Source organism: Callorhinus ursinus, unplaced genomic scaffold (genome assembly GCF_003265705.2).
Source record: "Callorhinus ursinus isolate GAN/ISIS: 27379988/994484 unplaced genomic scaffold, GSC_fseal_2.0 scaffold63, whole genome shotgun sequence".
NCBI lineage: Eukaryota > Metazoa > Chordata > Mammalia > Carnivora > Otariidae > Callorhinus > Callorhinus ursinus.
The window spans coordinates 517,682-545,667 of NW_027397125.1; the positions used below are offsets into that span (position 1 = coordinate 517,682).

Consider the following 27,986-nt stretch of genomic DNA (forward strand, 5'->3'; position numbering starts at 1 on the left):
TATTGAGTATCAACCCTCTGCCAGTTACACCACACACATTATCTTGAATTCCAAGGACAGCATGGCAAGACCTGAGGTTCTCCTTAGCCTCGATCTGCAGATGAGGAAACAGACTGGTTCTACTTGATAGAGCAAGTGAGGTGTGGAGTGAGGATTCAAATCCATGTCCACATCACTCAGATCTCATACTTTCCCCATTGTATCCCTTTGTCTCTTTTCTGCTGATGCTTCCTTCATGATTTTCCTATCCCCTAGCCAAGGCACTCTTGTTCCATTTTATTTTTTTCCTTACCATCCTGCCTATATCTCCTTGTCATAATTAAAATCTGGCCATGCCTTAAAAACCCCACCTTTCTTAGTATTGCTCAACAGAGAGCCAACTAAGACTCACCTTAGGAGGAGATGAGGGAGACATCAATTTTGTTATCTTCTTTTTTTTTTTTAAAGATTTTATTTATTTGACAGAGAGAGACACAGAGAGAGAGGGAACACATGCAGGGGGAGTGGGAGAGGCAGAAGCAGACTCCCCGCGGAGCAGGGAGCCCGATGTGGGGCTCGATCCCTGAGCCGAAGGCAGTCGCTTACCAACTGAGCCACCCAGGCGCCCCAGTTCTGTTATCTTCTAATGACATTCTCTAATCACTACCTGCTACTACTTTTACTCATTTAAAATCCATGAAACACTCAACTTCATCACTGTTGTGGTCCCTGATTCCCAGACCTACTCACACCTTCCTGGGTGACATTCGTACTGGTGTGTATGTGCTAATTTCTGTGCTAAGTTTTAATTCCTGCACATGATATACACACAGGGGTGTATATATAGTATGTAAAATGTTATCAGAATAATATGTTTACTTATAAATATATAAAACAATTCACTTATATATAATAAGATATACATTTGTCATATAATAATTTAATGTATATAATAATTATATATATATTCTTTTTGCAATAATATCTTCCAACATACAGTTTGATGCCAAGTTTCTCTAATTGTCCCTAAATGTCTTTTAGAGCTGTTTTTCTGTTTCTTTTGTTTTCTATTTTATTAATTAATTAACTAATTAATTTTAGAGGTAGAATTCAGTGATTCATCAGTTGTACACAACACCCAGTGCTCATTACATCACCTGTTTTCTATTTAAATCCAGGATGCCATCAAGGTTTACTTAGGGCATTTGTAGTTTTGACTCTTTAGCCTTCCTTGGCTTAGAAAAATCCCCTCTTGGAGTTACCTTGTTTAGCTTTGTTCGATCATTTACTTTCTCTCTGGAGTCAAGCTCTCTGGCGATAAGGATGACTCTGTGTGCGCTACTGTGTCCTCTCCTTCCTCAAGCACCCAGCACAGGTCTTTGCATGGGGAGGCAATAAAGAGTAGTGGTTCAAGTCATTGACTCTAAACTCAAAAAGGTCTGTGTTCGAATTCTGACTCCCTCACTTCTTATCTAGGTGACTTTGCAGTTATTAAATGTTGTTGACTTAGCCTCCTCATCTATAAAATGGGGCAGTAAGAGGAACTGCCTCACAAGGTTGCTATAAGGATTAAATGGGTGAGCAGCATAGCGTCCAGCCCAAAGGAAGCACTCAGCCAATGCTAGCTTCTAGCATTCTCATTCTAGTGAATACTAAGTGCACGTCCACAGATACCACTGGAACCCCAGGCAGTATTTCAGGGATATAATGCTTTTACAGCACATGTGTGTCTGTGGTTGGGGGAAGGGGAGAAAGAATATACTAGAGAGGATGCAGATTGGGTTGTTAAAATGGGAAGCAGGTAAGTCAGTGGAAAGCAATTTGAGCAGGAAGTGAAAAACCTTGGATTTTTAGTTCACTAACTCAATGTGTGACTTGGGGCAAGTCACTTAATCTTTCTGGCACTTGCTATTTTCCTGTGTAGAACCCTGTGACTAGACTAGAACATCTAAGCTCCACCAATATGTTACAGTTCTTGATCTCAAGATGGAAGAAACGTATCTTCTTTTGGAGACAAGGGGTGGAAATCAAGTAGATTCTAGATGAAAAGAGCCACCGTCTATGGAACCTCTCCCCTATGCCACATCTGCTGTTAAGTGCTTCACATACATCATTTCACTTAATCTCTTTGACAACGTAGCGAGGTAGTTCTTAGTGAAACATTTCCAGATGTGGAAACAGGCTTAGAGAGGTCTGGTAACATGAGCAAGGTCCCTCAACTACCAAGTGGCAGAATCAGGATCCAAATCTAAAACTGACTGACTCTAAAACCTCTTCTCTTAACCACCAGGTCATACTGTGTAAGAGACAGTGAGGGCTGTGAGTGCCCGAGGCTGACAGAAGTTCACTTAGGATTTTGGAAGAATAGCTTTCTGTTGCCTGTCGTTACTCCCATTTCTTGTATATCAGGTTTCCATTTTATTTTGTGCCTTTGATTTCAAAGAATTCAAATTCAAAGAATGTGCCCTCAAATTCACAAAGAGTTTTTTTGGGGGGAAAAATTCCCAAAGTAGTTAAGTAAGCTACAAATGGTTTAAGATACTTAGTGTTAAACAAAGTTAGTGGCGAACTGAGAAATCAAATCTAAAACACGTATCTTGGGGCGCCTGGGTGGCTCAGTCAGTTGAGTGTCTGCCTTCAACTCAGGTCATGATCTCTGGGTCCTGAGACTGAGCCTCACATCAGGCTTCCTGCTCAGCAAGGAGTCTGCTTCGCTCTTTCTCTCTCCCTCTGCCCCTCCCCACCACTCGTTCTCTCTCTCAAATAAATAAATAAAATCTTTAAAAAATCCCCCCAAACCCCACATATTTCCACATGAATCTTTCTTCCGGATATTATTTTGGTCTGATGTCATGGGTTCTGAGAAATCACACAGCATAACTGAGAAGCCAGTAAGTGTTTAAGATTACATTGGTTAGAACTTAAACACAGATTTTGGATACAGTTTATTGCTTGTAATCAGTATGACCATATAATTTATCATCCAAAGTGAGGTATTTCTTAAATTAAAAAAAATTTTTTTTAAGGATTTATTTATTTATTTGAGAGAGAGCACGCGCGCACATGCCTGCAAGTCGGGGGAGGTGCAGAGGGAGAGAATCTTGAAGCAGATTTCCAGCTGAGCCCCGAACCCGCCACGGGGGAAGGGGTGTTGGGTGTGTGTGGGGGGCTTGATATCACAACCCATGAGATCATCACCTGAGCTGAAATCAAGAGCCATCCAGGCGCCCCCAAAGTGAGCTACTTTTAAAAGAGGGTGCTATTAACAATGACACCAAGAAAACAGGTATGAAACTGGGTTGTCTGAATACCCTACCATAATCCCTGAGTTTACTTTTAAACAACACATCATCTTAAGAGGCAATAGTCAGTGAGAATATTTTGTTATAGTCCAAACACAATGACAGTGCTTTAGAAATAGAACTGGGAGTAAAATGTGGAAAATGCTGTTCTTTAGGAGGTAGCTTATTACCTTTCGTTAGCATTAAAACATTGATGCTGGTGTTCTCCCTGTTGTCTTCCTTCTCTTAAGCTAGAGTTATGTTCCTTTGGTACAGAAAGACTGGGCAAAAATTCCTTATAGTAGAAATCTTCCAGGTCTAATAATTTTCCCCGACTGTAAATAAACACATAAACACATCATAGTTTCAATCTACCTTACTAAAACATAGGATACTGGTTTTACCTTGTATAATTTAAAGGTAACACCTACATGTCAATAGAAACAAGAGGAATCTTGGAATGCATGAAACAGTATGCGCCATAAGTTAAAAAGAAAAACAAAACACTCATCTCTCACCTTTATGAGAACATTAGCTGCTGGAGCAGTTTTTCCTGACTTCATCTCATACATCGGGGCACAAAACTAGTAGAGCTAGTGATTACAAAGTTCCCGTCTGGCCAGTCTAGGACAGGGTTCACAACTGACCCTTGGGCCATATGAGAAAAACTGACCTTTATGTGCCAACACAGCATTTTCCGATTTTCTCAGCCATCTGTTAAGTACACTGATGCACACAAAGTTTCATGATCTTACCTTACTTCCTTCATAGGTTACCTTCTGTCCTCTCCTTACGGTTGGCCTTTAGTGGGCTAATTTCTGTGCTAAGTTTTAATTCCTGCACATAATATACACACAGGGGTGTGTCTGTGACCACCTTAATTCTTGGATTTACTCACACTCGCTCTGGTTCCTGCGGTGCTCAGTACCTGTACTGTGAGGGGACTTCACACGAGGTAAACAGATAGAGGCCTGGAAGACGACCAAGTGTTACAGTGTTTCTGGGGAAAAGTGCTTTTTGAGTTACAGAACCCAATTTACAAATGAACTTTCAGAATGCCACTGATACGTAAGTCAAGAGCTCAGTGTCCACTGGTGCTTAATAGAAGAACCCTTGATTGTTTTTAGCACTCTCTGGAAGTCAGTTAATTGCAATAGTGGTATAACGTTAACATAGGAAAGTATTGGTGGGCTGAAATGTTCCAGGAAAAGGGGAATAGTGTGAGCCTCAGTTGCCACACCTACAGGCTACACAAACCTTATTTCCCGACAAACCCATAAACATTATAAGGAGTGAGATTTAGCACGGGTTGAAGAACAAAAAACAAAGGAGTTTGGGGAAAGAAAGTTCATGGACACGAGCGTGTTCAAATTGTCCGATCAAAAGCATATCAATGGACAAAGAAAAGCAAATTCTGTACTGGGACAATACAATGCATTCATAAACTATTTGAGTTCTTAATGTATGCCTTATACTATGCTAGCTCAATATATTTCTAATAGGCAAGATGACCTTCTAAATTACATATAAAGCATATATTTATAATATAAATAAATGTATTGAGAGGATGCTACTTTCCAAATCTATCCACATAAAATAGATGATTTTTTTTAAAAAGGTGATTTTCAATCATAATTTGAACATCTGGAATTATATTTATATAATTTATTTATATATATTTACTTATATAAATATATATATTTATGCAATTATTATTTATATAATTATATTCAGATGACACTGAAATCTAGAAATAATAATTTACCTATCTTTTCTTGGTCTTCGTTTTTCTTCTTGGATTGACTTCTAAGGGGAACAGAAAAAATTTAAAAATCAATATAATATTATGATTAAAATAATGTACTTGATTAATAGAAAATCATTGGTATATTTACTATAATCTTAATATATAAATACATTTGTTCCTATAAAGCCAACTTAGAAATAAGCAAGTGGGTAGAATGTTTTAAAAATCTAATGAAATATAATTCACTCAAATTTGCTAATTATGAATCTGTGATTATTTTTTTACCAGGCCTGGACTATAATTAATCTCTGCATTCCATGCCAAAAAAAAAAAAAAAAAAGAGTTAACCATAATGTGAGCAGTATACACAAGATCTACCTACAAATGGGAAAACATGTCAGAATTCCTGGAAAACCTGTCTCTCTATCACACATGCAGCTGTGAGTTAGGCAGGTTGATTAGGCTGCTTTGAGGTCTTGCTTGTCTAGCATCATTGTCTGCTAGCAAATCAGATGGGTGGACAGCGAAGGCAGGTGTTAACAGTCCATAAAAGAATAGAAGTGTGACTTCACTAACCTATCGGAGCCCATTTATGGCATAAAAGTAACAGCATCGATGATATATGTGTTCATTTGCAAAATCTTCCTCCAGTTGAGAACTTGATGTATCAAGGCACAAATCAGATTTTTTTTTTTTTTAAGATTTTGTTTATTTGACAGAGAGACACAGCGAGAGAGGGAACACAAGCAGGGGGAGCGAGAGAGGGAGAAGCAGGCTTCCCGCCGAGCAGGGAGCCCAATGCGGGGCTCGATCCCAGAACCCTAGGATCATGACCTGAGCCAAAGGCAGACGCTTAACGACTGAGCCACCCAGGGGCCCCCAAAGCAGAATATTTAAGTCTGGATTTAATTAGATACATTTTAATCAATACTTCAGTCTGAACACTAAGGAAATGGTACTTCATTTTACCTTACATACAAAGCAGTATCACCTTTTGTATTGTAATACTAGTTATGTGTTTCACCATGTGTGCTGGTGCAAGGTATTTGGACTCCCCTATTTACATGCTGCAAGAGCTGATCTGTCTTTTAGGCTGAGAGAACAAATCGCACACTCACCCTGAACAAGCTAAGGATACTGTAATCATGGGAACTCTAATGCAGATATCAAGCTGCTCCATAAAAATGCAAGACAATAAAAATGGCAACTAACAATGGTTTGTAAATATTGAAGGTTGCCCCCAGTATTTTTAGGCATGCTAAACCATTTTTTCTCATGATTTATCATTTGTAATACACTAAAATGTCAGATGAGTCAAATGGTTCACAGTTTCATCTCTTCTTCTTGGTTGGTATTTTCGTGGGTGGAGGAGGTAGAAGGGAATGTTAAAGGTATCAAGTCTGGGAGTGGATCATCATTCAAGAAGTAACCATGTAAGGGCCAGGACACCAAATACATTCCTGTCCTCCTTCCTATTTCCTATTACGTTCTTGATCCAATGCCCCGGGGCCAGGAGATGCTCACAAATAATCATATTGCCACCATAGGTACAATGGCCCCTAACAGCCTAGTGAATGATCCCTGCACCCCAGGTGGTGTTTGTTGTGGTTGTTGTTTTAATATGACAGAGGTCCTGCCTCCTTGATCCATTATCTGAAAAAAAAAAAAAATCTCTTGTTCTTGGTAACCATTTTCTATACTCCAAAGTTATGTTTAAATGATGGTGTTTTGTTGAGTGACGGAAATCCCCTTCACACCACCACGAGTCAAATAACCTTCTGCCCTGAAATTCTCCCACCACGAATCAAATAACCTTCTGCCTTTTTCTTCGGGTCAGCATTTCCCTCTGGGAGGCGGTGTATATAATTTGGTTCTCAGTTACAGGAATTCTTAGAAGAGTGAATACTGTCCGGCTTATGCTTATTTCACTCTTGCCTGTGCTAGAATGTTCTAGTGAACTATCACTCAATAATATATCTTTCCAAAAATTGTTTAAGGTGGTTTATCACGGCAGCAATTACACAAGCAAGGTAATAAAGTGGAAGTTGTAAATAAAGAACAAAAAGGGCAAAAGTGTTAGAATGGAGCCTTATGTCTGTCCCTCAGTGTCCTGGCAGCTGGGGCCAAAAGGGACACACGAAACTGCATTCTTCATCATGAAGACGGAAGCACACTGTCCCTCAAGGAAGAGGATTTAATACTAATCTTATCACCTGGGACTTAATATTAGTGACATTTATTTAAAACAAACAATGTTTTCAGCGATAGTTCTGAAATGACAAATCACCAACTTGAAATTTGAAATGAAAAGAAAGAAGCAAATGTCCAGTGGCAGTTTCTTGAGTTAAAGAAGGGAGAGCGAGAAGGAGATAAAGATGGTGTAAGGAGATGTTCTGGGGCGGGTATTTCTTGAGGAGGCCTTTGGAAGAGGGAGGCCTTTGCTCAGAAGACTCTGAAGAATCTCTTCGTTAGTCAGCTACACTGCAACCTCTCCCCAGAACTTTAAAAATTCGTATCTGTGACATTATGGCGGACAAAATCTTACATTCCTTATGGAAATGCATGAACACTTTATTTGCTTAGACGGCTTCACAAGGATGAAGGAGGAGCCAAAACATAGAAGAAAAAAACCAAATCCCAAGTGGCCAAACTACCTACTCCTCTTACTTACCTACTAGTTTAGGGAAGGTACTGCAGAAAATAATAAAACTGGAAGGTCCTTTGAAGTGATTGTGTTTAGTTACTCAGTTTTGGAGGAAACTGTGGACTGCACAGCTGAGTACCAGATATGGGCACCACATACCGAAGCAATGGGCCGTGTGTGCTCAGCTTAGGTCCTCCTTAGGCTCCTGAGGCACACTTCTTAGGCTCAGCTCGCTCTGATTTTGGACACAAAAATAGCAGCATTTCAGAAGCACCTGAGCGGCTCGTTCGGTTAAGCATCGACTCTTGATTTTGGCTCAGGTCATGATCTCAGGGTCCAGAGAGCGAGCCCCATGTGGGGCTCCTCACTCGTGGGGAGTCTGCTTCCCTCTCTCTCTCTCCCTTTGCCCCTCCCCCTGTTCATGCTCACTCCCTTTCTCTCTCTAAACTAAATAAATCTTTAGCAAAATAGCAACGTTTCCTAGATGTAAGAGATTAAGAGCATCACATCATAGAAGAGAGCTGGTATTGGTTTCAGGTGCTCAGAATGACCATGGAAAGAAGGGACATCCAAGCGGAAACAAGAACTACAGGAACAGGGGAAGCACCCGGGGGGGGGGCAGGGGTGGCCAGGGAGGAGTACCGCACGACAGCAGAGCCAGCGGCTCTAACAGCTAGCGAGTCCCTGCCTTCACTCAGCTCTAGTCCGGAGGGAAGAGGCAGGAAGGAGGAGAGAACACGTATATTTCCTCATCTCTGAAGAAAATGAAGCAGGGCCAGGCGAATACAGAGAGATGGGGCGCTACCTCGTAAATCTAAATAAATACAACCATTTTTCCTCAGTGGTCTTGGGTCATCAAGAAAAGGTTTACAGTGTGTAGTATATTTTAGAAAGAGTTTCATGAAAACCAGAAAGTGTTTTTTTTTGATACACAGATCTTTTATTATGTATGAATCATGAGTTCATGCTCCTCTTTCAATTCAAATGCTTTACCGGAAGTTGTCTATAATGTATAAAAATCCTCACTTGTTGCATACCTCATTCCCTATAGCAACATTCCCTGTGTCTGTGGGTATTGCTATGTGGTCTGGTTGTTTCTTAATGTGGAGGGGGGTGAGACGTGGCAGTTTTGGGGGGTTTCCAATACCATAACCATTGCTTTCTTTTTCAGGAACTGTATCCAAATCCTTGCTTCACTTTGCTCAACAGAAGTGAGGTGCTTGGTTTGTGTTTTAGTCTTCTCTTTTTTGGATGCCGTCGGTCATGCCACAGATAATAAAGAATACAACTCTTCAAAAGTCTTGAGATTTATAGATGGTACAACACTTCCTATCTCCCATTCCATCCTCTGGAAGAAGTAGACTATGGTGCTCTCTATCAGAAAGCCACTCAAGATGGCCAAAAGGAGAGCTTTCCGTTGATCTTCAGGGTCACTCTGACTGCCTGAAAATGTGATGTAAGGACAAATACTGTAATGAGTCTGAGGCACAGGAGTGTGTCATCATGTTCCCAAACGACAGCTGGAAGCAGCAAGAGTTTTCCATAGCTAGATCGTAATAATGCTTTCAACAGCAAAATATGAGTTTTTTTCCTGCTGTCATCAGTCGTTCTACCCACAGGAAAGTAAAAAATGCCAATAAAAAAAGGCAATTTGTTCTAGAGAAGCAATTACAAACATGCTGGAGACATCCCACTCCTTGGTATATCTGATTAAGTCGTCAGGGTCAGTGTTCTGGTTTGAATCTTGAAGCTGCCACCACCTTAGGAATGCTTCACAAAGCAAACAAAATGTGCAGAGTTGTCCCTACATGTTTATTTTAGTGCTGAAAAGAAGATGCCTGTAAGGTCTTGGCTTTGCATAAAATCGCATTAATCAAGATGATAACAGGATCATACCTGATATGTCTGTCTACAGGCTTTAAGGCAGGATTTGCAGATGGTTATCTTCAGCACTCCACAGTTATGGTCTCGGTACAATTCCTCGGCCCCCTGGTCACATCAGATGCACCTGTCCTGGCAGGCGGCCAAGGCAGCCGTGGGAGTGGCTACCACCCCCTGGTGTCCCCCTTGCCCGGCCGTAGCCCACCCCGCCCACTGGTGCACACTTCTGAGCAACTTACAGCTGAGCTGAAATTCCAGAAAGTGTTTTCCTGGTTAAAGAACGTGGGTCTCCTCAGAGCTACAGATTCCACTATGCATCATGCCCCAAATTTGGGTAAGGGCCAGATAAATCTGAATGCATGGGATGTTTATACTGATATCCTCGGTTTCCATGCTTTATTTTTCACAGAAGCCACAGATTTCAAGACTTAGGGTTATTAAAAGAAAAAATAAAGGGTTCCAGTCACTAATAGTTTAAGAGGTATTAAACCATTTACGTTCATTTAAAAAAGAATAATACGAAGGCAAAGTCAACTTCTTGAGGGCAGGGACTCATTTGTGAGGCTCAGGATCTGCTGCACGATTCCTGCTAAGCGGGCGGTGGTCAGTAACAGACACGCACTTTATTTCAAGCTCTTATAAATTCTCATATCAAGAGTGTCATCTGTTGTTGAGGCCCTCATGGTCAATGGTCATTCGGCTGCAGTTAATAAAGGTCACTGAGCATCCTTTACCACTTATATTCAGAGTTAGTAGGGAATGTCTGGTAATTTCTAATCTTGTTCTCTGCTCTTCTTTCTATTTAACCACATAAAAAAATGTCAGGCTACGTGCTTCCTTTTGGGGTGGGCAGAAAAAAGTCTGTTATCAAGATTTTTTAAAGTAATAGTCAAATGGAGCTATCTGGAATTTTCGCTTCCTTGATTTACTTCTAATTGTATTTCGCTCACATTGCACTGTGTTCGTTTGTGGCACAAATGTTTATTGCATGCTGACTATGTGTCAAGCTAAATGCAACAGGCAACTCCTTGACCTTGTGGAAACCACGCTGGTCACTCTGTGGTGGGACACAGCGTGGTGACATGGAAGCATAGACCACTTAAGGAGGACACAGGAAGAGCTCCCTTGGGATTTGGGAGTATCAGGAAGGCTTCCTGAAGAAAAAGACATCGAGGATGGGGGTATTTTGTCCCCACAAGGTGAGAATAGAAAAAGGAAGTGGTTTCTAGGCGGAGGACAGAGCATATAGGAACAAATGCCTATGGACAATGTGAAGACCAGGTACAGGCTAATGAGAGGAAATGGCTGGAGAGGAGAGAAAAAGGGGTGAATGAATGTCAGGAGCTGAGGTTGGAAAGGTAAGCAAGGCCCTGATGTTAACCAGCCCTTCTATCACAGGACACTAGGAAGTCATTACAAGGTTTCCCATCAGAGGGGTAGCGCGACCAGGTGTTAATTTTAGAAACACAACTCCAACTACAGTGTGAAAGATGCATGAACAAGAAGGGAGCAAAACAAGAGAACAGTAAGAGGGAGGATAGATGCAGAAATATCAGCTGGGAATGCTGGCCTGGAGGGAGCTGTGCGCACATGGTGTGGAAAGAGAAATTCAGGAGATGTTTAAGAGGTAGGTTGTTGGATATGGAAGATGAGAAAGGGGGAGGAGTCAGGATAATATTCCGATTACTGGTTGTAAAAAGAGCTGGTCATTCATTCACAAGGACCGCATGTCACGCATTTCTATTTATATGAAATGTTCAGAACAGGCAAATAGAAGATAGATGAGTGGTTGCCTAGGGCTGGAGGGAGGGGATGGGGGATGACTGCTAATGGGTCTGGAGTTTCTTTTTGGGGTGATGGAAATGTTCTAAAATTGATTATGGTGATGGTTGCACAACTCTGAATACAGCGAAAACCATTTAATTGTATATTTTGGGTGGGTGAATTGTATGGTGTGTGACGCATCTCAACAAAGCTGTGTGTGTGTGTGTGTGTGTGTGTTTGTGTGTGTGAGGTGGATGTCTATGCACATCCACGTGCAGTATGTAAAACAAACACTAGCCAGTTTGGGATCTGAATGTGGAGCTTGAGAGAGATCTAGCTAGAGGTAAAGATTCGGGAATCAGTAGTAACTAAGGTAATGAGAGGAGAAGAGAGTCCAAGATTGAACGTGAGGCAGCACCAAGGTGGAGAGCAGCCTTCCAAAGACACTGAAGAGAAACCCCCAGAGAGAGGGGAGGAATAAGAGACTGGCTTGGAAGTCAAGTGGGAACTCCATTTTCTGCCGGGAAGTGGGGGAAGATTCCAACAGATGGGAAGCATTCTCTGGGGGCAGAGAATCCTTGCTCTCTCCCTTTGGCCGTGGAGTGGAAGAGGGAATAAGCATTATAGAGGGAAGGACCAGCAGGTGCAAAGGACTAAGGAATGCGAGAGAGAGGCCCTGGTTGGCAGGGTTTCAGGCAGTTAGCGGTGTCTCGTGGACATGGTAGCTGGAGAGGGGGCTGAAGAGCAGACCCAGGGCCAATGGGGAGGGCCTCCGCAGCGTCTGGACTTCCTGCTGAAGGAACTGCTGAGCTCTCAGAGGGATCCTCAAGGGAGGAACTCACTCACAAGATGGTCTAGAGAAACACTCTGGTAGGGGCTGGAGACACCATGATGGGAAGCTTGGAATATCCTAGGTGAGGAATGATGATGGTCTGAAGTCGAGTGCTGCCTGTGGGTCAGAGGCAGGGCATGAATGGGAAGGAGCCTTGGCCGGGAGAAGCCACGCTTTAGGGAACAGACTGGATGTCAGGAACGAGAGAAAGGGCAAGATCCAGGATGACACCCAGGTTCTTGGTCCGGGTCACCAGTGGATGATGGTGGCATTTACGGAGAGGAAGGGCAGGCTTGCACACAGGGAGTAAGCAGGAGTTGCGCAGTCAGAAGACCTGAGTGTAGCGAATGAGCCCGGCAGCTCTGGAGTGCTTACTGGGTCTGAGTCCTGACTAGTGAGAGGACACCACCTTAAGGGCTATTCATAGGATTAGACGTCATAGTGTGCGTGAACACCCCTCCCTCTAGGCCTGGAATTTAAAAGGTGCTCAGGTAATTGTCTCCTTTTTCTTTCCCTTCCTTCTTTTCCTTAAACTCGCCCTTTGACCTGAGGTCCCTCTCCTGTTACGATGTATTTCTCTTTCTGGGTTGGTATTTGCATCTTAGCTCTATTAACGTACCAGCAGACAAGACTGCTGGAGGATAGGGGGTTTACAGGACTGTGGGGGAGGCTTGGACCAGGAGGAAGAGGGGTGTGAGTGGATGCTATGGCTCCCATCTGAGAGTAAGAGTGAGCCACTTACATGTAGCAGATAATAGTATGTGGAGTCCTCAGGGTTATTTAATGTTTTGGGTTTCCGGGGCCGTCTTGGGGGTCTCAGTATTTTTGGCTCTTCTTCTTTAGAGACACCTACAAGAAAGGTGATCATAAACAAGTATTCAATTACAAAGACGATTATCAAGCAATGTCTTCCTTTTGGGGGTAAATAAGAAATTATATACATACAACTGGGGCTCAAGCTGGGAGAAAGAGGAAAGACCTTTGGCCCCCCAACCAACCCTTATATTCCTCATCACATGTTCCTTCTGATTGTTTGGTGGTCTGGGGCTTTGAGAGATAAGGGAAAGGAAAGCAGGGGAAGAAAAGAAATGCGTAGTTTATTAATGTGGAATAGCACACAGAAGTTCAGAGGATGATGGGGAGAGGAGTCAAAGCTACCAGAAAATCCTTAAAAAGGGGTATTATGCCAAACATTTAAAGAAGAGTTAATACCTATTCTTCTCAAACTATTCCAAAACACAGAAAAGGAAGGAAAACTTCCACATTCATTCTATGAGGCCAGCATTACCCTGATAGCAAAACCAGATAAAGATATCACAAGTGCAAAGAACTACAGGCCAGTATCTCTGATGAACATAGATGCAAAAATATTCAACAAAATACTAGCAAACCGAATCCAACAATACATTTAAAAAATCATTCACCAAGATCAACCCAGGGATTTATTCCTGGGTTGCAAAGGTGGTTCAATATTCACAAATCAATCAACAAGATACATCACATTAATAAAAGAAAGGATAAGGGCCATATGATCATTTCAATAGATACAGAATGAACATTTGACAAAGTATAACATGTATTCATGATAAAAATTCTCAGCAAAGTACGTTTAGAGGGACATACCTCAACATAATTAAGGCCATTTATGAAAAACCCACAGCTAACATCATCCTCAAAGGGGAAAAACTGAGAGCTTCTCCCCTAAGGTCAGGAACAAGAGAGGGATGTCCACTCTCACCACTGTTACCAGCATAGTACTGGAAGTCCTAGCCTCAGCAATCAGACAACAAAAAGAAATAAAAGGCATCCAAATTGGCAAGGAAGAAGTAAAACCTTCATTACTTGCAGGTGACATGATACTCTATATAGAAAACTGAAAGACTCCACCAAAAACTAGAACTGAAAAAGGAATTCAGTAAAGTCACAGGATACAAAATCAATGTACAGAAATCTATACACCAGTAATGAAGCAGCAGAAAGAGATATTAATAGGAATCAATCCCATGTACAATTGCACCCAAAACAATAAGATACCTAAGAATAAACCTAACCAAAGAGGTAAAAGACTTGTACTCTGAAAATTATGAAACACTGATGAAAGAGATTGAAGATGGCACAAAGAAATGGAAAGACACAGATGGTTCACGGATGGAAGAACAAATACTGTTAAAATGTCTATACTACCCAAAGCAATGTACATGTCTAAAGAAATCCCTATCAAATTACCAAGAGCACTTTTCACAGAACTAGAACAAACAATCCTAAAGTTTGTACAGAACCACAAAAGATCCTGAACAGCCAAAGCAACATTGAAAAAGAAAAGCAAAGTTGGAGGCATCACAGTTCTGGACTTTATGTTATATTACAAAGCTGTCGTAATCAAAACAGTATCGTATGGGCACAAAAATAGACACATAGATCAATGGAACAGAATAGAAAACCTAGAAATGAGCCCACAATTATATGATCAATTAAACTTCAACAAAGCAGTCTCTTCAACAAATGGTGTTGGGGAAACCGGACAGCTACATGCAAAAGAATGAAACTTACATTCAACTTATATCTGAGCATATATTTGTTTGCTGGACTTTAAAGGCAGTAATAGATCATGATTTTGTATAATAAAGGGGACGGGATGATTCCTCATCAAGATGTAGAAATACACAGAGAAACTCAATTTCTCTAAACCATACTAACCAAATCCAGTCAAATAGAATCAATCAGTGAATACTTCTACTATGTGTAAACAACCATGACTGGTAGTGCAAACCAGTTTCAACCAGGATAGAGACTTGAAGATGTCTAACTTCCTACTCTCATGCCCAATCCACTACCTGAACAGACTTATCACAACGGCATTCATATTCTCACATAATCTAGCTCATTCATTTCAAAGTCTATGGGAAACTGTTGGATGACAAAGATAGATCAGCTAGCTGGGAGTACTTTTTAGAGGTGTAATGCATGGAACAATCAGAGAAAACCAGAGCAATCATACATTCTTTTTTGAATAAGACCAAAGAAAACGAGATCTTTGTTAAGGAGACCTTGTTAATAGAGATTAGTGATAGACAGGAAGAGTGAAAGCACTTTTTCAACCAGTCTCTGGAGATTCGTCTTCTGTTCTCTCTCTCCATTCCTCTCCATTGGAATAGGCAGAGGAGTGGAGGGATCAAAGTGTCTGAGCCCTACTGGATCCTGTCCTGGACTGTCACAAGCACGAGGAAAGACAGTAAAAGCTGGATTCTTGCCACCACCACAAAGAGTGGTCTTTTAGTTTTTTCTTTCTCCTTGCCGATCGTCTTATTTATTAAACTGTTTCTATGGCTCTTGCAAAGTCTTATCATTTTAAAATGTATTGGTTATATCCACTTATATTATTCATTTGAATCTGAATGGCAAGAAACAGAAACACATAGTATGAGTTACTGTTTTTAGAAGCATGAAACTGCCCTGTGACTAAGTTTTAACTTGACTTTATATATTTATTTTTAAAAGATTTTATTTATTTATTTATTTATTTATTTATTTATTTATTTATTTATTTGAGAGACAGAGAGAGAGAGATAGAGAGAGGGAGCATGAGCAGGGGCAGCAGCAGAGGGAGAGAGAGAGAGAAGCAGGCTTCCCGCTGAGCAGGGAGCCAGATGCGGGGCTCGATCCCAGGACCCTGGGATCATGACCTGAGCCAAAGGGAGACACTTAACCGACTGAGCCACCCAGGCACTCTAACTTTTCTTTATGTTAAAGTCTGAATTAAAATATCAGAGTATGACTATTGTAACGGAAGTTAATTAAGTGGAAGCTGGCAAAGAATCTGAATAAAGGCCAGGAGAGAGGAAAACAAAACCAATTCTGACAATAAAGAGAGTTCTGCTCGTCTCCAGTGTGCCATCAAGTGTTCCCCCATTCAGTCTCATTTCTATTACCCAGACTATTGAAACTGCCTTCTAGAAAGTCAAGGGTGACCACTTTATTGACAAATACAAAGGCCCTTTATCTGTCCCTCAATGGCTGACTTCATCATTTAACATTATTGACTACCCCTGACCTTCATGACTGAGGGTGAGATTTCTGAGGGGTGATCCCTTGTCTTATTTATCTTTGTATACCTGGCATTTAAGGACATGATGGACATATAGTCAGTGCTTAATAAAATGTTGCTGGATGAGTAAATAATCCCTTTGCCTCCTGCACTGAATCACGCCCCTCTTCGTTCCTTGCATTTCCCACAGCGTATTCCATACTGAATAGCTTCCTGATGCCCCAGCTCAGGGTTGACATTCTCACACCACCAGAGCTCCTGTCCCAATTTCTTATGCCCTATTGAGTACTTCTATCTCAAACTCCCAGGCTCAGATGAGCTGGTGATCACTTTTCTTCTCCATGTAGGATTCTGTATCTCACAAGCTCCATGGCATGGCAACTTTATTTCTGCCCCCATCCCAGGCTCAAAATATGGATATCACCTTTGCCTTATCCCTCTTGCTCATTTCCTATAAACAGACAATCATCAACTTCTGTCAATTTTTGGATACATGCTTTGAAATGTTTAATATTAACCCACCATTTCTTCCTGTCTTCCATTGCTACCACTCTGGGCTAAACTGTTCATTTAATAATTATGGCAGAGCCTTCATCTGTTCTCCATGCTTCATCTCACAGATGAAAACTAGTTTTTTTCCCCTTAAATATCAGTTATTTATGAAGTTTCACTTTTCAAAAGTTTGTGATGCCTTTTTGCTTCTTTGATTAAGCCTAAACTTCACCTAAATCCAGGTTACTTATATTCTCAGCAGTTCCAATTTTATTACCCACTTTCCCCCAAAATGAACTATCTCCTCTGGTCAGTCTACTTACCTCACCGGAACCCTGACACACCATGTTTATAGCCATCCCTTCGCTTATTCTCATATTCTCATAGAAAAGCTTTTCACAGCCTCACTAAAGTCTTAAGCATGCCTCCATACCTGTCTCCAGTACCAGCTTTTCCATGAAGCTCCCACCGACTGCCCAGTGATCCCCCTCTCAAGGACACCAACAGTACTTACAGGCTGTACAGATCATTTGAAATGAGTTGTGGCCCCTCAAAATTCACATGTTGAAGACCTAACCTCCAGTACCTCAGAATGTGACTGAAGAAAAGGTCTTTAAAGTGAAGTGACAAGGATGTGCCCTAATCCAATATGACTGGTGTCCTTAGAAGAGGAGGTTAGGACACAGACTCATACAGAAGGGAGACCACATAAAGACACAGGGAGAAGTCAGCCATTTACAAGCCAAGGAGCTCAGCCTTAGAAGAAACCAACCTTGCCAACACCTTGATCTTGGATTTCTAGTCTCCAGAACTATGAGGAAATAAATTTCTGTTGTTTAAGCTACGTCTGGGGAACTTGGTTATGCAACCCTAGCCAAACATATAAAATCTTACTATTTTTACCTGTGATTGTTTTTATGGTGGAGCCATAGGTTTTTGAGTGGTAGAGATCATGACTTAGGTTTTGATGTCCTCCAACCTTTTCACGGTTGTTTTGCAGGTGGTAGGTATTTGGAGATGCTAAGAGGTTAGATGGATTCCATTTTAGCTCAGACACACAGTGGTGAGTGAATTTTGTTAACTGTATCACCATTGTCACTGTTTATAAGAAAATAAATTCCTGATGTTGTCAAGATAAGTGTAAATAGAAGAACCAACAAACTTTTGAAAGAGAACACAAAGAGGACTTCAGGAACAATCTAGGGGTACAAATGTCTTAACCAAAATCCAGAAGTCATAAAAAAGTAGACATATTTGGCTATTAAAAATAAAGACCTTCATATGGCAATGAAGTCAGAAGACACATGATGGATTTGGAAAACTATATTTACAATATAGATGACAAGTCAAGGGATGGTATTTGTAATACTTAAAAGTGTTAGCAAATGACTATAAAAATACAGACCAGCAGAAAAAGGGGCAAAAGACTTAAATACAAAGTTCAAGATGAGCAAATCCAAAAAGTCAATAAGCATGGGAAGGCACCTGAGATGGCTAGTAGACAAGGAAATATGGGTTAAAAGAACGACAAAATATCATTTTACTTTAGGCACATTAGCAAAGATTAAGAAGGATAACAGTACTGAACAGGATGTCAGAAAAAAGTATATTCTCACAAATTGTTGACAGAAATGTCCATTGTTAGGGCTTTTGGGAAAGCTGTCTATCAAAACCAAACATATTTTTCAACTCAGTAACCCTACCCTGGGAACTTATGCCACAAAACTAAAATCCTGGTATACCAGGCATTTTCAAAGATGTTTACTGCAACGTTTCTCATAGTGGCAAAAAATTGAAACAGCGAATATCTAGCAAGAGAGAAAAATTTACATAAGTCATTGTGATATACACATGAAATACTATATAGCCAGTAAAAAGAATGAGTTATAGCTATGCCAGCTGATGTGCAGGGACTCCTGCTAAAGAATTGAAGGAGAAAAGCAAGATGGATAAGTATTGATATTATGATCTTATTTATATAAAACAATGACAAAAATCTCTGTATGTGTATGTGTACATAAGTGCATGTGTGCATATCTGCAAAAACCATGAAAGAATACATGCTTTATGATAAGGGTTCTCTTGAGGGGGGTGGGTAACAAGGAAGGAAACGGTGGGGGGGAGAAGGAAACAGGGAAAAAAGGGAAAATAAAAAACACTTCATTTATGTAAAATTATAAATATGCACGTGGATGTGTGTATATTATAGAGATAAAAAATGTCAAAATGTGTTGAATTTTCAGAATTCTGTTTAATTCTTGTATCTTACAGAATCTGCTCTAGTGTTAGTTCACTGACTTTTTTCCTTCACCAGGATAATGTGAAGCAGAGGGCTGAATGTTTTTAAAAGGTGTCTCACTTAAGATACTGCCATGCAAATTGGGCAGCCAATAAGTGAAAATTATTGATGAATGTGTTCAACAGGGTCTGATTGCATTTAAATTAAATTTCCCCAGACTATTTTGTATTTTTGAAGAGCAAACTTCTCATGAGCTTATCAGCATACAAATATTCCAGAAAGGCAAGTTGATTTTGTCCTCTAAATTTTTGTTCTTTTGGGAGAGTACAAACACTATCTGCTAACGTCATTCTAACCCCTTAATTACAAAACTGACATAAACATTTGTAATCCCAAATTATCAGCAGCATATCAATGTCGGCAGAGGCAAAATTAGGTTTGTGACTGTTTTGTGTGATGTGCATGATAAATATTAGCTTGTAAAGGTTATTGCTACGTTGAATAGCCAGAAGGTAAAATATTTATTTATACTGTAGTTCTGGTAATAATTTAGATGTTTTAGTTTACCAGGAATGCACATTTCTTTGAATAATGAAAGGACAAATAGCTCAATGTTGTTTTATTTGGAAGAAAGCTTAAAACTCATTGGCAATATTTGCTTTAAAGAAAATTGTATCTGCGTATTATTATCATTTGGATGATAATTAAATATTTACTTAAGTGTACATTCAGAGTATAATTTGAGTAAGGATCACATCTAAATCAGATATAAGCAGAACAGAAATGCACTTATAATTTTTTTTATAATTTTTAATTTTATTATAATTTTTTAAGAAATCAATTTTTTAGTTCTTTGTAAATTTCCATTTACTGCTGACAGTCTGTGAACTTTAAGCAATACAGTTGACCTATAGGAAATCTTAGAAGGGAGGAATATTCATTGCTGCACATCAGAGGCATGATTCATGCACTCAGGGTTGCAACCTGCCTTCCAGAAGATGCTGTTTCCACAGCCAGGCCAGCCAGTGTGGAAGAGACTGGATACAGTTCAGTCTACACTGCCCCCCTGTCCCTTGCACTGCGCACACTCTGGAGACATTTTCATTTCTCATGGTTACCCTGGATTTGGCCACTTGTTTTACTTGATGGTCCATCTGTGCTCTCTTGAGTCTACCTGAAGTGAAGGGTTGTAAGGGGAGGTGCTTCTGCTATTCTGAGTGTCCTTAACACTCTGGGGATGCCTTACCATTCCCTGGATCTGACTCACAGGCTTCCTCCGACCTTCTCAATAGACAGCTACTGGCGTCCATCCCCATTTGGGACTGCTCAAGCAACTCCTTTGGCTCGTTCTTTTCTACCAGCCAAACACTGATGCCCCAGAACCAACTTACACCTGTGCTTATTCTGTAGGGCATGGGCTTTTAAGCTTTTCGCCACTCCCTGATTTGGGCACATTGTACTAATATCCAGAACCTTGCAAAACAGAGCGTTTGGTTTTTAAATTGTGTTCCTAGGTTTAGGTAAGGTGCTGCCCCCCAAGCCTGACCCTCATGTCTATTCTAGTTACGTCACAGGAGAAACAGAGGAGAATAAAGCCGCTCTGTTTGGGGGGGGGCGGACAAAGAGACATGCCCTCTAGATTATCATTTGTCTCTTGGACATGATCACTACGTATCTGCCGTCGCTGGCTGGCATCCCTGTTGGGCTGAGGTCTTGGACTAGAGACCTCAGATGCTAGGTCTGTTCTAGTCATGCTTTTGGTTATGTCCTTACTCCTAGCTGCCTTACATGTTCATGCACAGTCATCAAAGCAGGGCGCCCTAGGAGGGGCATGTGAGAATACATACAGTGATACTGATGGGATCTGGAGAGTGCCTTCTTTGTGGGGGGATGGCGGACTGTCATGCTGAACTAGGAGAACGTGTCCTGTGTGGGACTGTCTACAGGACTATGGAGCCGGTCAGACAACAAAATACATGCTTACTTGCCAGGAGAATGGTATTTAAGGCCCCCTCATTACATCTTGGTTGTTTGTCAAGAATATAAGATCTTAATCTATCTGAAAAATATCTGAGTAGATAGCCTGAGGGGAAACTGATGTTAATTTTTCCCAAAGAGCCCAATTTTAGAAAATTATTTATTGACTGTTCATAGTCATTTTCTCAGATTGGCCTTTGGAAAATACAGATTAGAACATTATCTGATTTTAAAGATTTTATTTATTTATTTGAGAGAGAGAATGAGATAGAGCATGAGAGGGGGGAGTGGAAGAGGGAGAAGCAGACTCCCCGCCGAGCAGGGAGCCCGATGCGGGACTCGATCCCAAGACTCCAGGATCATGACCTGAGCCGAAGGCAGTCGCTTAACCAACTGAGCCACTCAGGCACCCCAAACATTATCTGATTTTAAACAAGCAACGTTTAGTCATTTCTTGCCCTCTACTCCTACTTTATAACATGCAGATTAGGTGGTTCCTATCAAGGTAAGGTGAAATAGGCTCATATTTTTAGTAAGCCATTATTCCTGACTAGAACCTGTCTGGTCCAGAGCATGGCTGGAGGAGATGTCAAGCAAGCTTTCAGTGACTCAAGGCAGCCTGGCAACAAAGATGACATATCTGGAGACTCTAGTCTTACTACACATGGCTGTGGAAGCTCTGTACCCAGCTGCAGTACCATTATTCAGATTCTTAAATTTATATAGAAGTGGACACTGAAGGTCCAAGTCAGAGAGGGATGGAGAGGGCCCACTCTACTTGAGAGTGAGCACCTAGCCAGTACACTTGGCTTTTCTAGAGCTTTTTGCATAGGTGCTCTTCTTAATGACCCACCTCACATGGCAGAAGGTTAAACTGATTAAATTTATAGTATTCAAATTCCAATTCTGTATTATTTTATCCTGTAGTTAGATTAGCTAGCAGTTTGCCAAGGTTAATCTTTGAAAAATGAATTTTAGGGGCTGTTAATATTCCATCTATGAATGTGTCATTACTTATTAATCATTTTCTTATTGTCTCATTTTATTTTTTGCCAATACATAAATTTTTCTTTTTCAGTTGTTTCCTTAGGCTATGGCCTCATAAGTGGGTTTATTGGGTCAATGATGCAAACTCTTTCCGTTTTTTTCTATATTGCCAAATCACTTTTCAAAACGTTGCCTCTACAGTCTTACCATTAGGGTTTGAGAATAATTAAATCAGCACATTCTCATCACTGTTAAATATTTTTTCATCCTTGCCATTTTGATAAGTAAAAAACAGTAACTTGTTTTAACTTGTATTTCTATTTCTAGGGTGAACACATATATATGCTTATTTGCCATTCGCATCTGTTCTTCTATTAATAAATCAATGTCTTGTGCCCATTTTTCCAATGGGGGTGTTAATGTTTTTCCTAATTATTTATAAGAGCCCTTTGTGCAATACGCATGTTCACCTTTTCCATTTGTTCTAAGCTTTTTATCTTGTGCTTGGTTCTTTAACTTCTAATGACATTTTATAATCTCTGGAAGGTTTAAACGTTTATGCAGTCCAAAGTTAGGCCATCTCTTCTTTGTAATTCCTTTTATTACTTCTTATGTTTTATCCTTTCCTAAGCAGAGATTGTGTAGACTCAGTTCATATCATCTTGGTTGCTTTTGGTTTATTTCTTACAGTGAAATCATTAATGTATTTGGGAAATATTTGGGTATCTAGCCTGAAGTATGATTATCTTATTTCTTCTCTCCACATCAGAAAAATTTTAAGCATTATCCATCTATTTCTTATTGTTTTCCTGTGTATCTTTTTGTGACAGGTTTTTATAGATACTAGGGTCAATTTTAGGGCTATCCTATTTTATTAGTCTGTAGTTGATTTTTATAACAGGCATATGGTTTTAATTATAGCTTTATATTATTCATTTTACTATCTAATATAGAAAGTCCTCCTTTGTAATTATTCTTTTTTCTGAAATTTACAAATTTAGGGAAATTTACAATTTAGGGACATCTTAAATTCTAAAGAAAATCTTGTAGAGATCGAATGCAGTTTTCTTTTTAAACCTAGAAATTAATTTTAGAATACTTATGTTTACAATATCTTATGTTCTAATCCACAAACACAGTGTGTTATTACATTATCCACATCTTTTTTTTTGTCTCTTTGTGGTTTTCTTGCCAGTTTTATTTCAAGCTCCCCCACCTTTTTTTGGCTATTCCAATGAGCTCTTTTCCCATTATATACTTTTATAGGAAAGACTATCCACTTATCTATCCACATATATATCCTTGCTGAATTCTATTATTAGTACCCATCATTTTGGTTCACTCCTTGCATTTTTAAGATCAAAATTCATGTTGTCTACTAATACCCTTACAACTTCTCCTTTTCAATAGTTATGTTTTTATGGACACTTCTGTTTGCCGGGGCTCCTGGGTGGCTCAGTCAGTCAAGCGTCTGCCTTTGGCTCAGGTCATGATCCCAGGGTCCTGGGATCAAGCCCCGTGTTGGGCTCCCTGCTCAGCGGGAAGCCTGCTTCTCCCTCTCCTACTCCCCCAGCTTGTGCTCACGCTTTCTCTCTCTCAAAAATAAATAAATAAAAACTTTAATGGGGCACCTGGGTGGCTCAGTCGTTAAGTGTCTGCCTTCGGCTCAGGTCATGATCCCAGGGTCCTGGGATCGAGCCCCGTGTTGGGCTCCCTGCTCAGTGGGAAGTCTGCTTCTCCCTCTCCGACTCCCCGAGTTTGTGTTCCCTCTCTCTCTCTCTCTCTCAAATAAATAAATAAATCTTTAAAAAAATAATAAAAAGTTAATAAGAGAGACACTTCTGTTTGCTATTTCATTATATCAGGTAGAAATTCCCAAATAATGTAAAAAAGTGTTGTTACTAGCATCCTTATCTTAATCCCACTTTCTAATGGAACTGCTTCCAGTGTTTTCAGTTAATAATGAGGTTGACAATTAGTTTAAGAAATATATTCTTCATTTTGTTAAAGTATCTCCTTCTATTTTTAATTTACTAAGAGTTTTGCTTTTCATCAGGACCAGGTGTTATTTTATTGAAAACTGTTTCAGCGTTTATCAAGATGACTTTTTTCTTTTGACCTTTTGATACTGTGTTCCATCAATATGTGCTATTTAGAGAGTCTTTTAATGTAATATTACACTTAATTAGTACTGCACTTAGGAGTTTTACCTCTAAATCTCTGAGATTGATTCATAGCTTCCTTCCTTCCTTCCTTTCTAAAATGTTACTTGTCAGACTTTGGTTTCAGGGTACATGACCTTCAAAAAATAGGTAATTTTCTATATTACCCTTTTTTTCTCAAACAGATTACATAATATGGGAATTATATGTCTCATGAACTTTAAGTGTAATTGCCTAAAATACTGAGTTCTTGTCAACTTTTCTTTGACAGAAACATCATCATATTGACTAATTACTTTTCAGAAATTTGTATTTCAGCCCCAAATTGTTTTTGTGAAATTGATTGCATTTATAGTATGATAAGATTTTACTATTATCCACTACATTTGTTATGATGTTCTTATCTCTAATTTTTTGGTGGATTCTTTTTTAAGTAATTAGGAATATATTTTGTTGTTTTATTTTCAAATTATTATCAAATCATCTTCTTTTTTTTAAAAGGATTTTGTTTATTTATTTGACAGAGAGAGAAAGAGGGAGAGAGCAAGCACACAAGCAGGGGGAGCAGCAGAGAGAGAGAGAGAGAGAGAGAGAGAGAGAGAAGCAGGCTCTCTGCTGAGCAGGGAGCCCAATGCGGGGCTCAATCCCAGGACCCCGGGATCATGACCTGAGCCGAAGGCAGGTGATTGAGTCACCCAGGCACCCCTATTATCAAATTATTTTCAAATGAAGATATCTAGCTTCATTTAGATATTTGGTATATTTTTGCCTTATCGTAATTATTTCTTTTTTTCTGTTTTTCCTGGTGTTGAATAGCCTTTAATTTCCTTTAAAAATTTCTCAACTTACATTCTTCAAAAATTTCTCAACTTAACATTTTTTTTTCATTATTTTCTCTCAATTAATAACGAAAGCATTTAATGATTTGAATTTTCCTATGAGTATAGGCCTGGCTGCATCCCATTCATAGTTTTTATATGTGGCTACTCTCACTTTTATTAATTCAAAATAATTTATAGCTCTAATTATGATTTCTTCACTTCAACTATTATCTTATTGATTTTTAATTTACTGATTTGTATTTTTCAATTCTATCTCAATTGCATTATGATTAGAAAATGTAATCTGGTTTGATTATGATTTTGGGGAGTTTGTGGACTGGCCTAGTATGTCTAGTTAGAAGAAACAAAAGTGTTGAGGAAGGAAGAAAGACCAAGAGAGAGGCAAAAGGCAAAGGAAAAGATTAATAATATTCAATCTGTGGTGAGCACCGGGTGTTGTATGAAGTGTTGAATCACTATATTATACTCCTGAAACTAATATTACACTGTATTTAACTAACTGGAATTTAAATAAAAACTTAAAAAAAGAACAATCTTAAAAAAATACACCAGATATTTGAAAAAAAGGTATTGTCTCTATAGGATATGAAATTATAAATATACATGAAATTACCGTGTTGATTACACTATTGTATTAACTATGCTATATAATTTCTCTTTCAATTGATCTCATTTGGCTAAGTAATATGGTGTAATATGTAAAGAAGAAATTCAGTTTCTAGTGCTGCTGATATTATTGGTTTTTTTGTGTGCATTTATTTATTTTTTTAGACTTTATTTATTTGAGAGAGAGAGAGACTGAGATAGTGAGAGAGCACAAGTGGGGAGGAGAGGGAGAAGCAGGCTCCCCTCAGAGCAAGGAGCCTGATGCAGGACTTGAGCCCAGGACCCTGGGATCATGAGCTGAGCCGAAGGCAGACGCTTAAACGACTGAGCCACCCAGGTGCCCTATTTATTTATTTTAAAGATTTTATTTATCTATTTATTTGTCAGAGAGAGAGAGAGAGAGCATGAGCAGGGGGAGCGGCAGGCAGAGGGAGAAGGAGAAGCCGGCTCCCTGATGGAAGACTCGATCCCAGGACCCTGGGATCATGATCTGAGCTGAAGGCAGACTCTTAATTGACTGAGCCTCCCCTTTTGTATGCATTTTAATCAAAACTGTAATGGGAAGTTGGGCGGGGGTAGTCTATTTTTCCTTATTCTCCTGCTTTCATGTTAGCTCCATGTCCTCTGTAGTTTAGAGTAAATACAAAGTATAGAATGGGGGGAAATAATTTGAGTGCAAAAAGTACGGCTGTTTCCATCAAAGGCTTCTGGGTCAAGTGTTTCATCTGAACTAATTCAGTTAATTCATCAGAAATCCATACTTCAGACTGTAAACTTATGTGAGATAAATTCCTTTCTATGATTAGTATTTGATATGTAATTAAATGGTCCTCACTGAATTGTTAGATTGTAAATAAAGTCATTTAATTTTATATACTGACTTTTTTTCTTAAGAGACTTGGAGAGTTAGTATTACTTCCTACGAAGAAAGAGGAATAGCAAACAAACTCAGGAAGATAAGCATTGGGTGGGAAGCAATCTAACTTCTGAAATCTCTTTACTTTTTACCCCAAATTAAAAAATAATTCTATAAAATATATAACCCAACATTGTTTGAGCTACCTGGCTTTCACATGAATGTAAGCATGTTTACAGACACAGGTGGACATATATTCTTGGACAGTTTGCAAAATGCATGGCATTTTGCACAATGGCAAGGTGATGGGCAATCCTAACAAATAAAGCAGATCAAATCTGCATCATAATAACTGAAAGTATTAAGGGTTATTACATGTATCTAAATGCCATAAAAACTTAGAAATAAGTGGAAAATTGTGATATTTTCCCCCCAACATTTACTCTCAAAGCAATCTAAAAGCATTTACATTATATCCACTGTATGTGTACATGGCAAGGGACGGCTTTGATCTAGTGTTGAAATTCCTGTTGATATTATGTAAATGAAGCATGAGAATTACAATAGCACCCTCATTCTTAACCTTGCAACCATTAAAAAAAAAATCACAGCCTGTTGGATCATCACAGCTTCTTTGTAAAAGGAAAGAAAGAGAATATGCTTTTGGGTTCTCAGAATTTGTCCTGCAATTAATCTTTTTTCTTCTCTTCACAATGGTCAAAACAAATTGCCAGGTGTACCATAATTAAGAAGAAAAACCTCCCCCCCCTCAAACACCATGCAGGGAGAGATAATGCAATGTCATTGTATACTTAGGAATACAACGGCATGTATTAAGATGTATGATCCAACGGCTATGCTCTAGGCGTACATATCCTATGCTACATTTCTCTCAATAGAAATGCAAGTGCAGTTAGCACCTATCAGTTTCAATTTATTACAACTGTTATCAAAACAAAGATATAAAGTAAGTAGTTCATGTACTTACCTTATTTTATTCTTAAACTTCATAACTAGCTGCTCAGTCTTCATTTGCACATTATTTTACATTGACACTTCTACGCATTAAAAAATACATCATACACTGAGGAGCAAGAGGGTGGAGGAGTAGGAGACCTGGATTTCGGCTGGTCTCAGGAATTCAGCTGAATAGGGATCAAACCATTCTGAACACCTACGAACTCAACAGGAGATCGAAGAAGAGAGTAGCAACAACTCTCCGGACAGAGAAGCGACCACTTTCTGGAAGGTAGGACGTGCGGAGAAGTGAATCTGAGGCGATATTCGGGAGGATAGACGGCGGGGGAGGGGGCCTCCGTCAGCCGCTTCTGGCAAGTGCTAGAGCCGCAGGGCACAAAATCGGAACTTTGAGAAGTTGGCTCCGCTGAGGGACCTCGCTCCAGTGGCTAAGCGGGGCGTGGAACCCTCGCGGGACAGTGTGGTCTCAGGACCCTCGGGGTCACAGAAAGACCGGGGGTGCCTGAGTGCGGCAGAGCTCCCAGGCATCGGAGCGGGGAAGCCGGCTGCAGAGACGGAGCCGAGGCGCGGGCTCTCAGCTCGGGGTTGCCATAAACTGTGATCCGCAGCCCAGTCGGGCCACTGCTCCTCCAGCAAGGACCCAACAAGCGGCAGAGCCAGGGAGACTCCCCTCC

At 39.9% G+C, this 27,986-nt stretch overlaps 1 protein-coding gene and 1 pseudogene across 4 annotated transcripts in view; both read right to left on the reverse strand.

The window, feature by feature from the left end:
• MYO3A (myosin IIIA) overlaps positions 1-27,986 on the reverse strand; it is a 232,002-nt gene that overhangs the window by 3,385 nt on the left and 200,631 nt on the right. For 3 of the 4 annotated variants that reach the window (XM_073885535.1, XM_025891892.2, XM_073885534.1), the window contains 3 exons: positions 12,871-12,977; positions 5,026-5,066; positions 3,452-3,595 (listed from right to left, as the gene is read on the reverse strand). In XM_073885535.1, the coding sequence (XP_073741636.1) occupies positions 3,452-3,595; positions 5,026-5,066; positions 12,871-12,977 (292 nt within the window). The remainder of the gene's footprint in view (positions 1-3,451; positions 3,596-5,025; positions 5,067-12,870; positions 12,978-27,986) is intronic. The other variant, XM_073885536.1, reaches the window with a different exon arrangement.
• On the reverse strand, positions 8,944-10,616 carry LOC112839050 (protein ARV1 pseudogene; annotated as a pseudogene).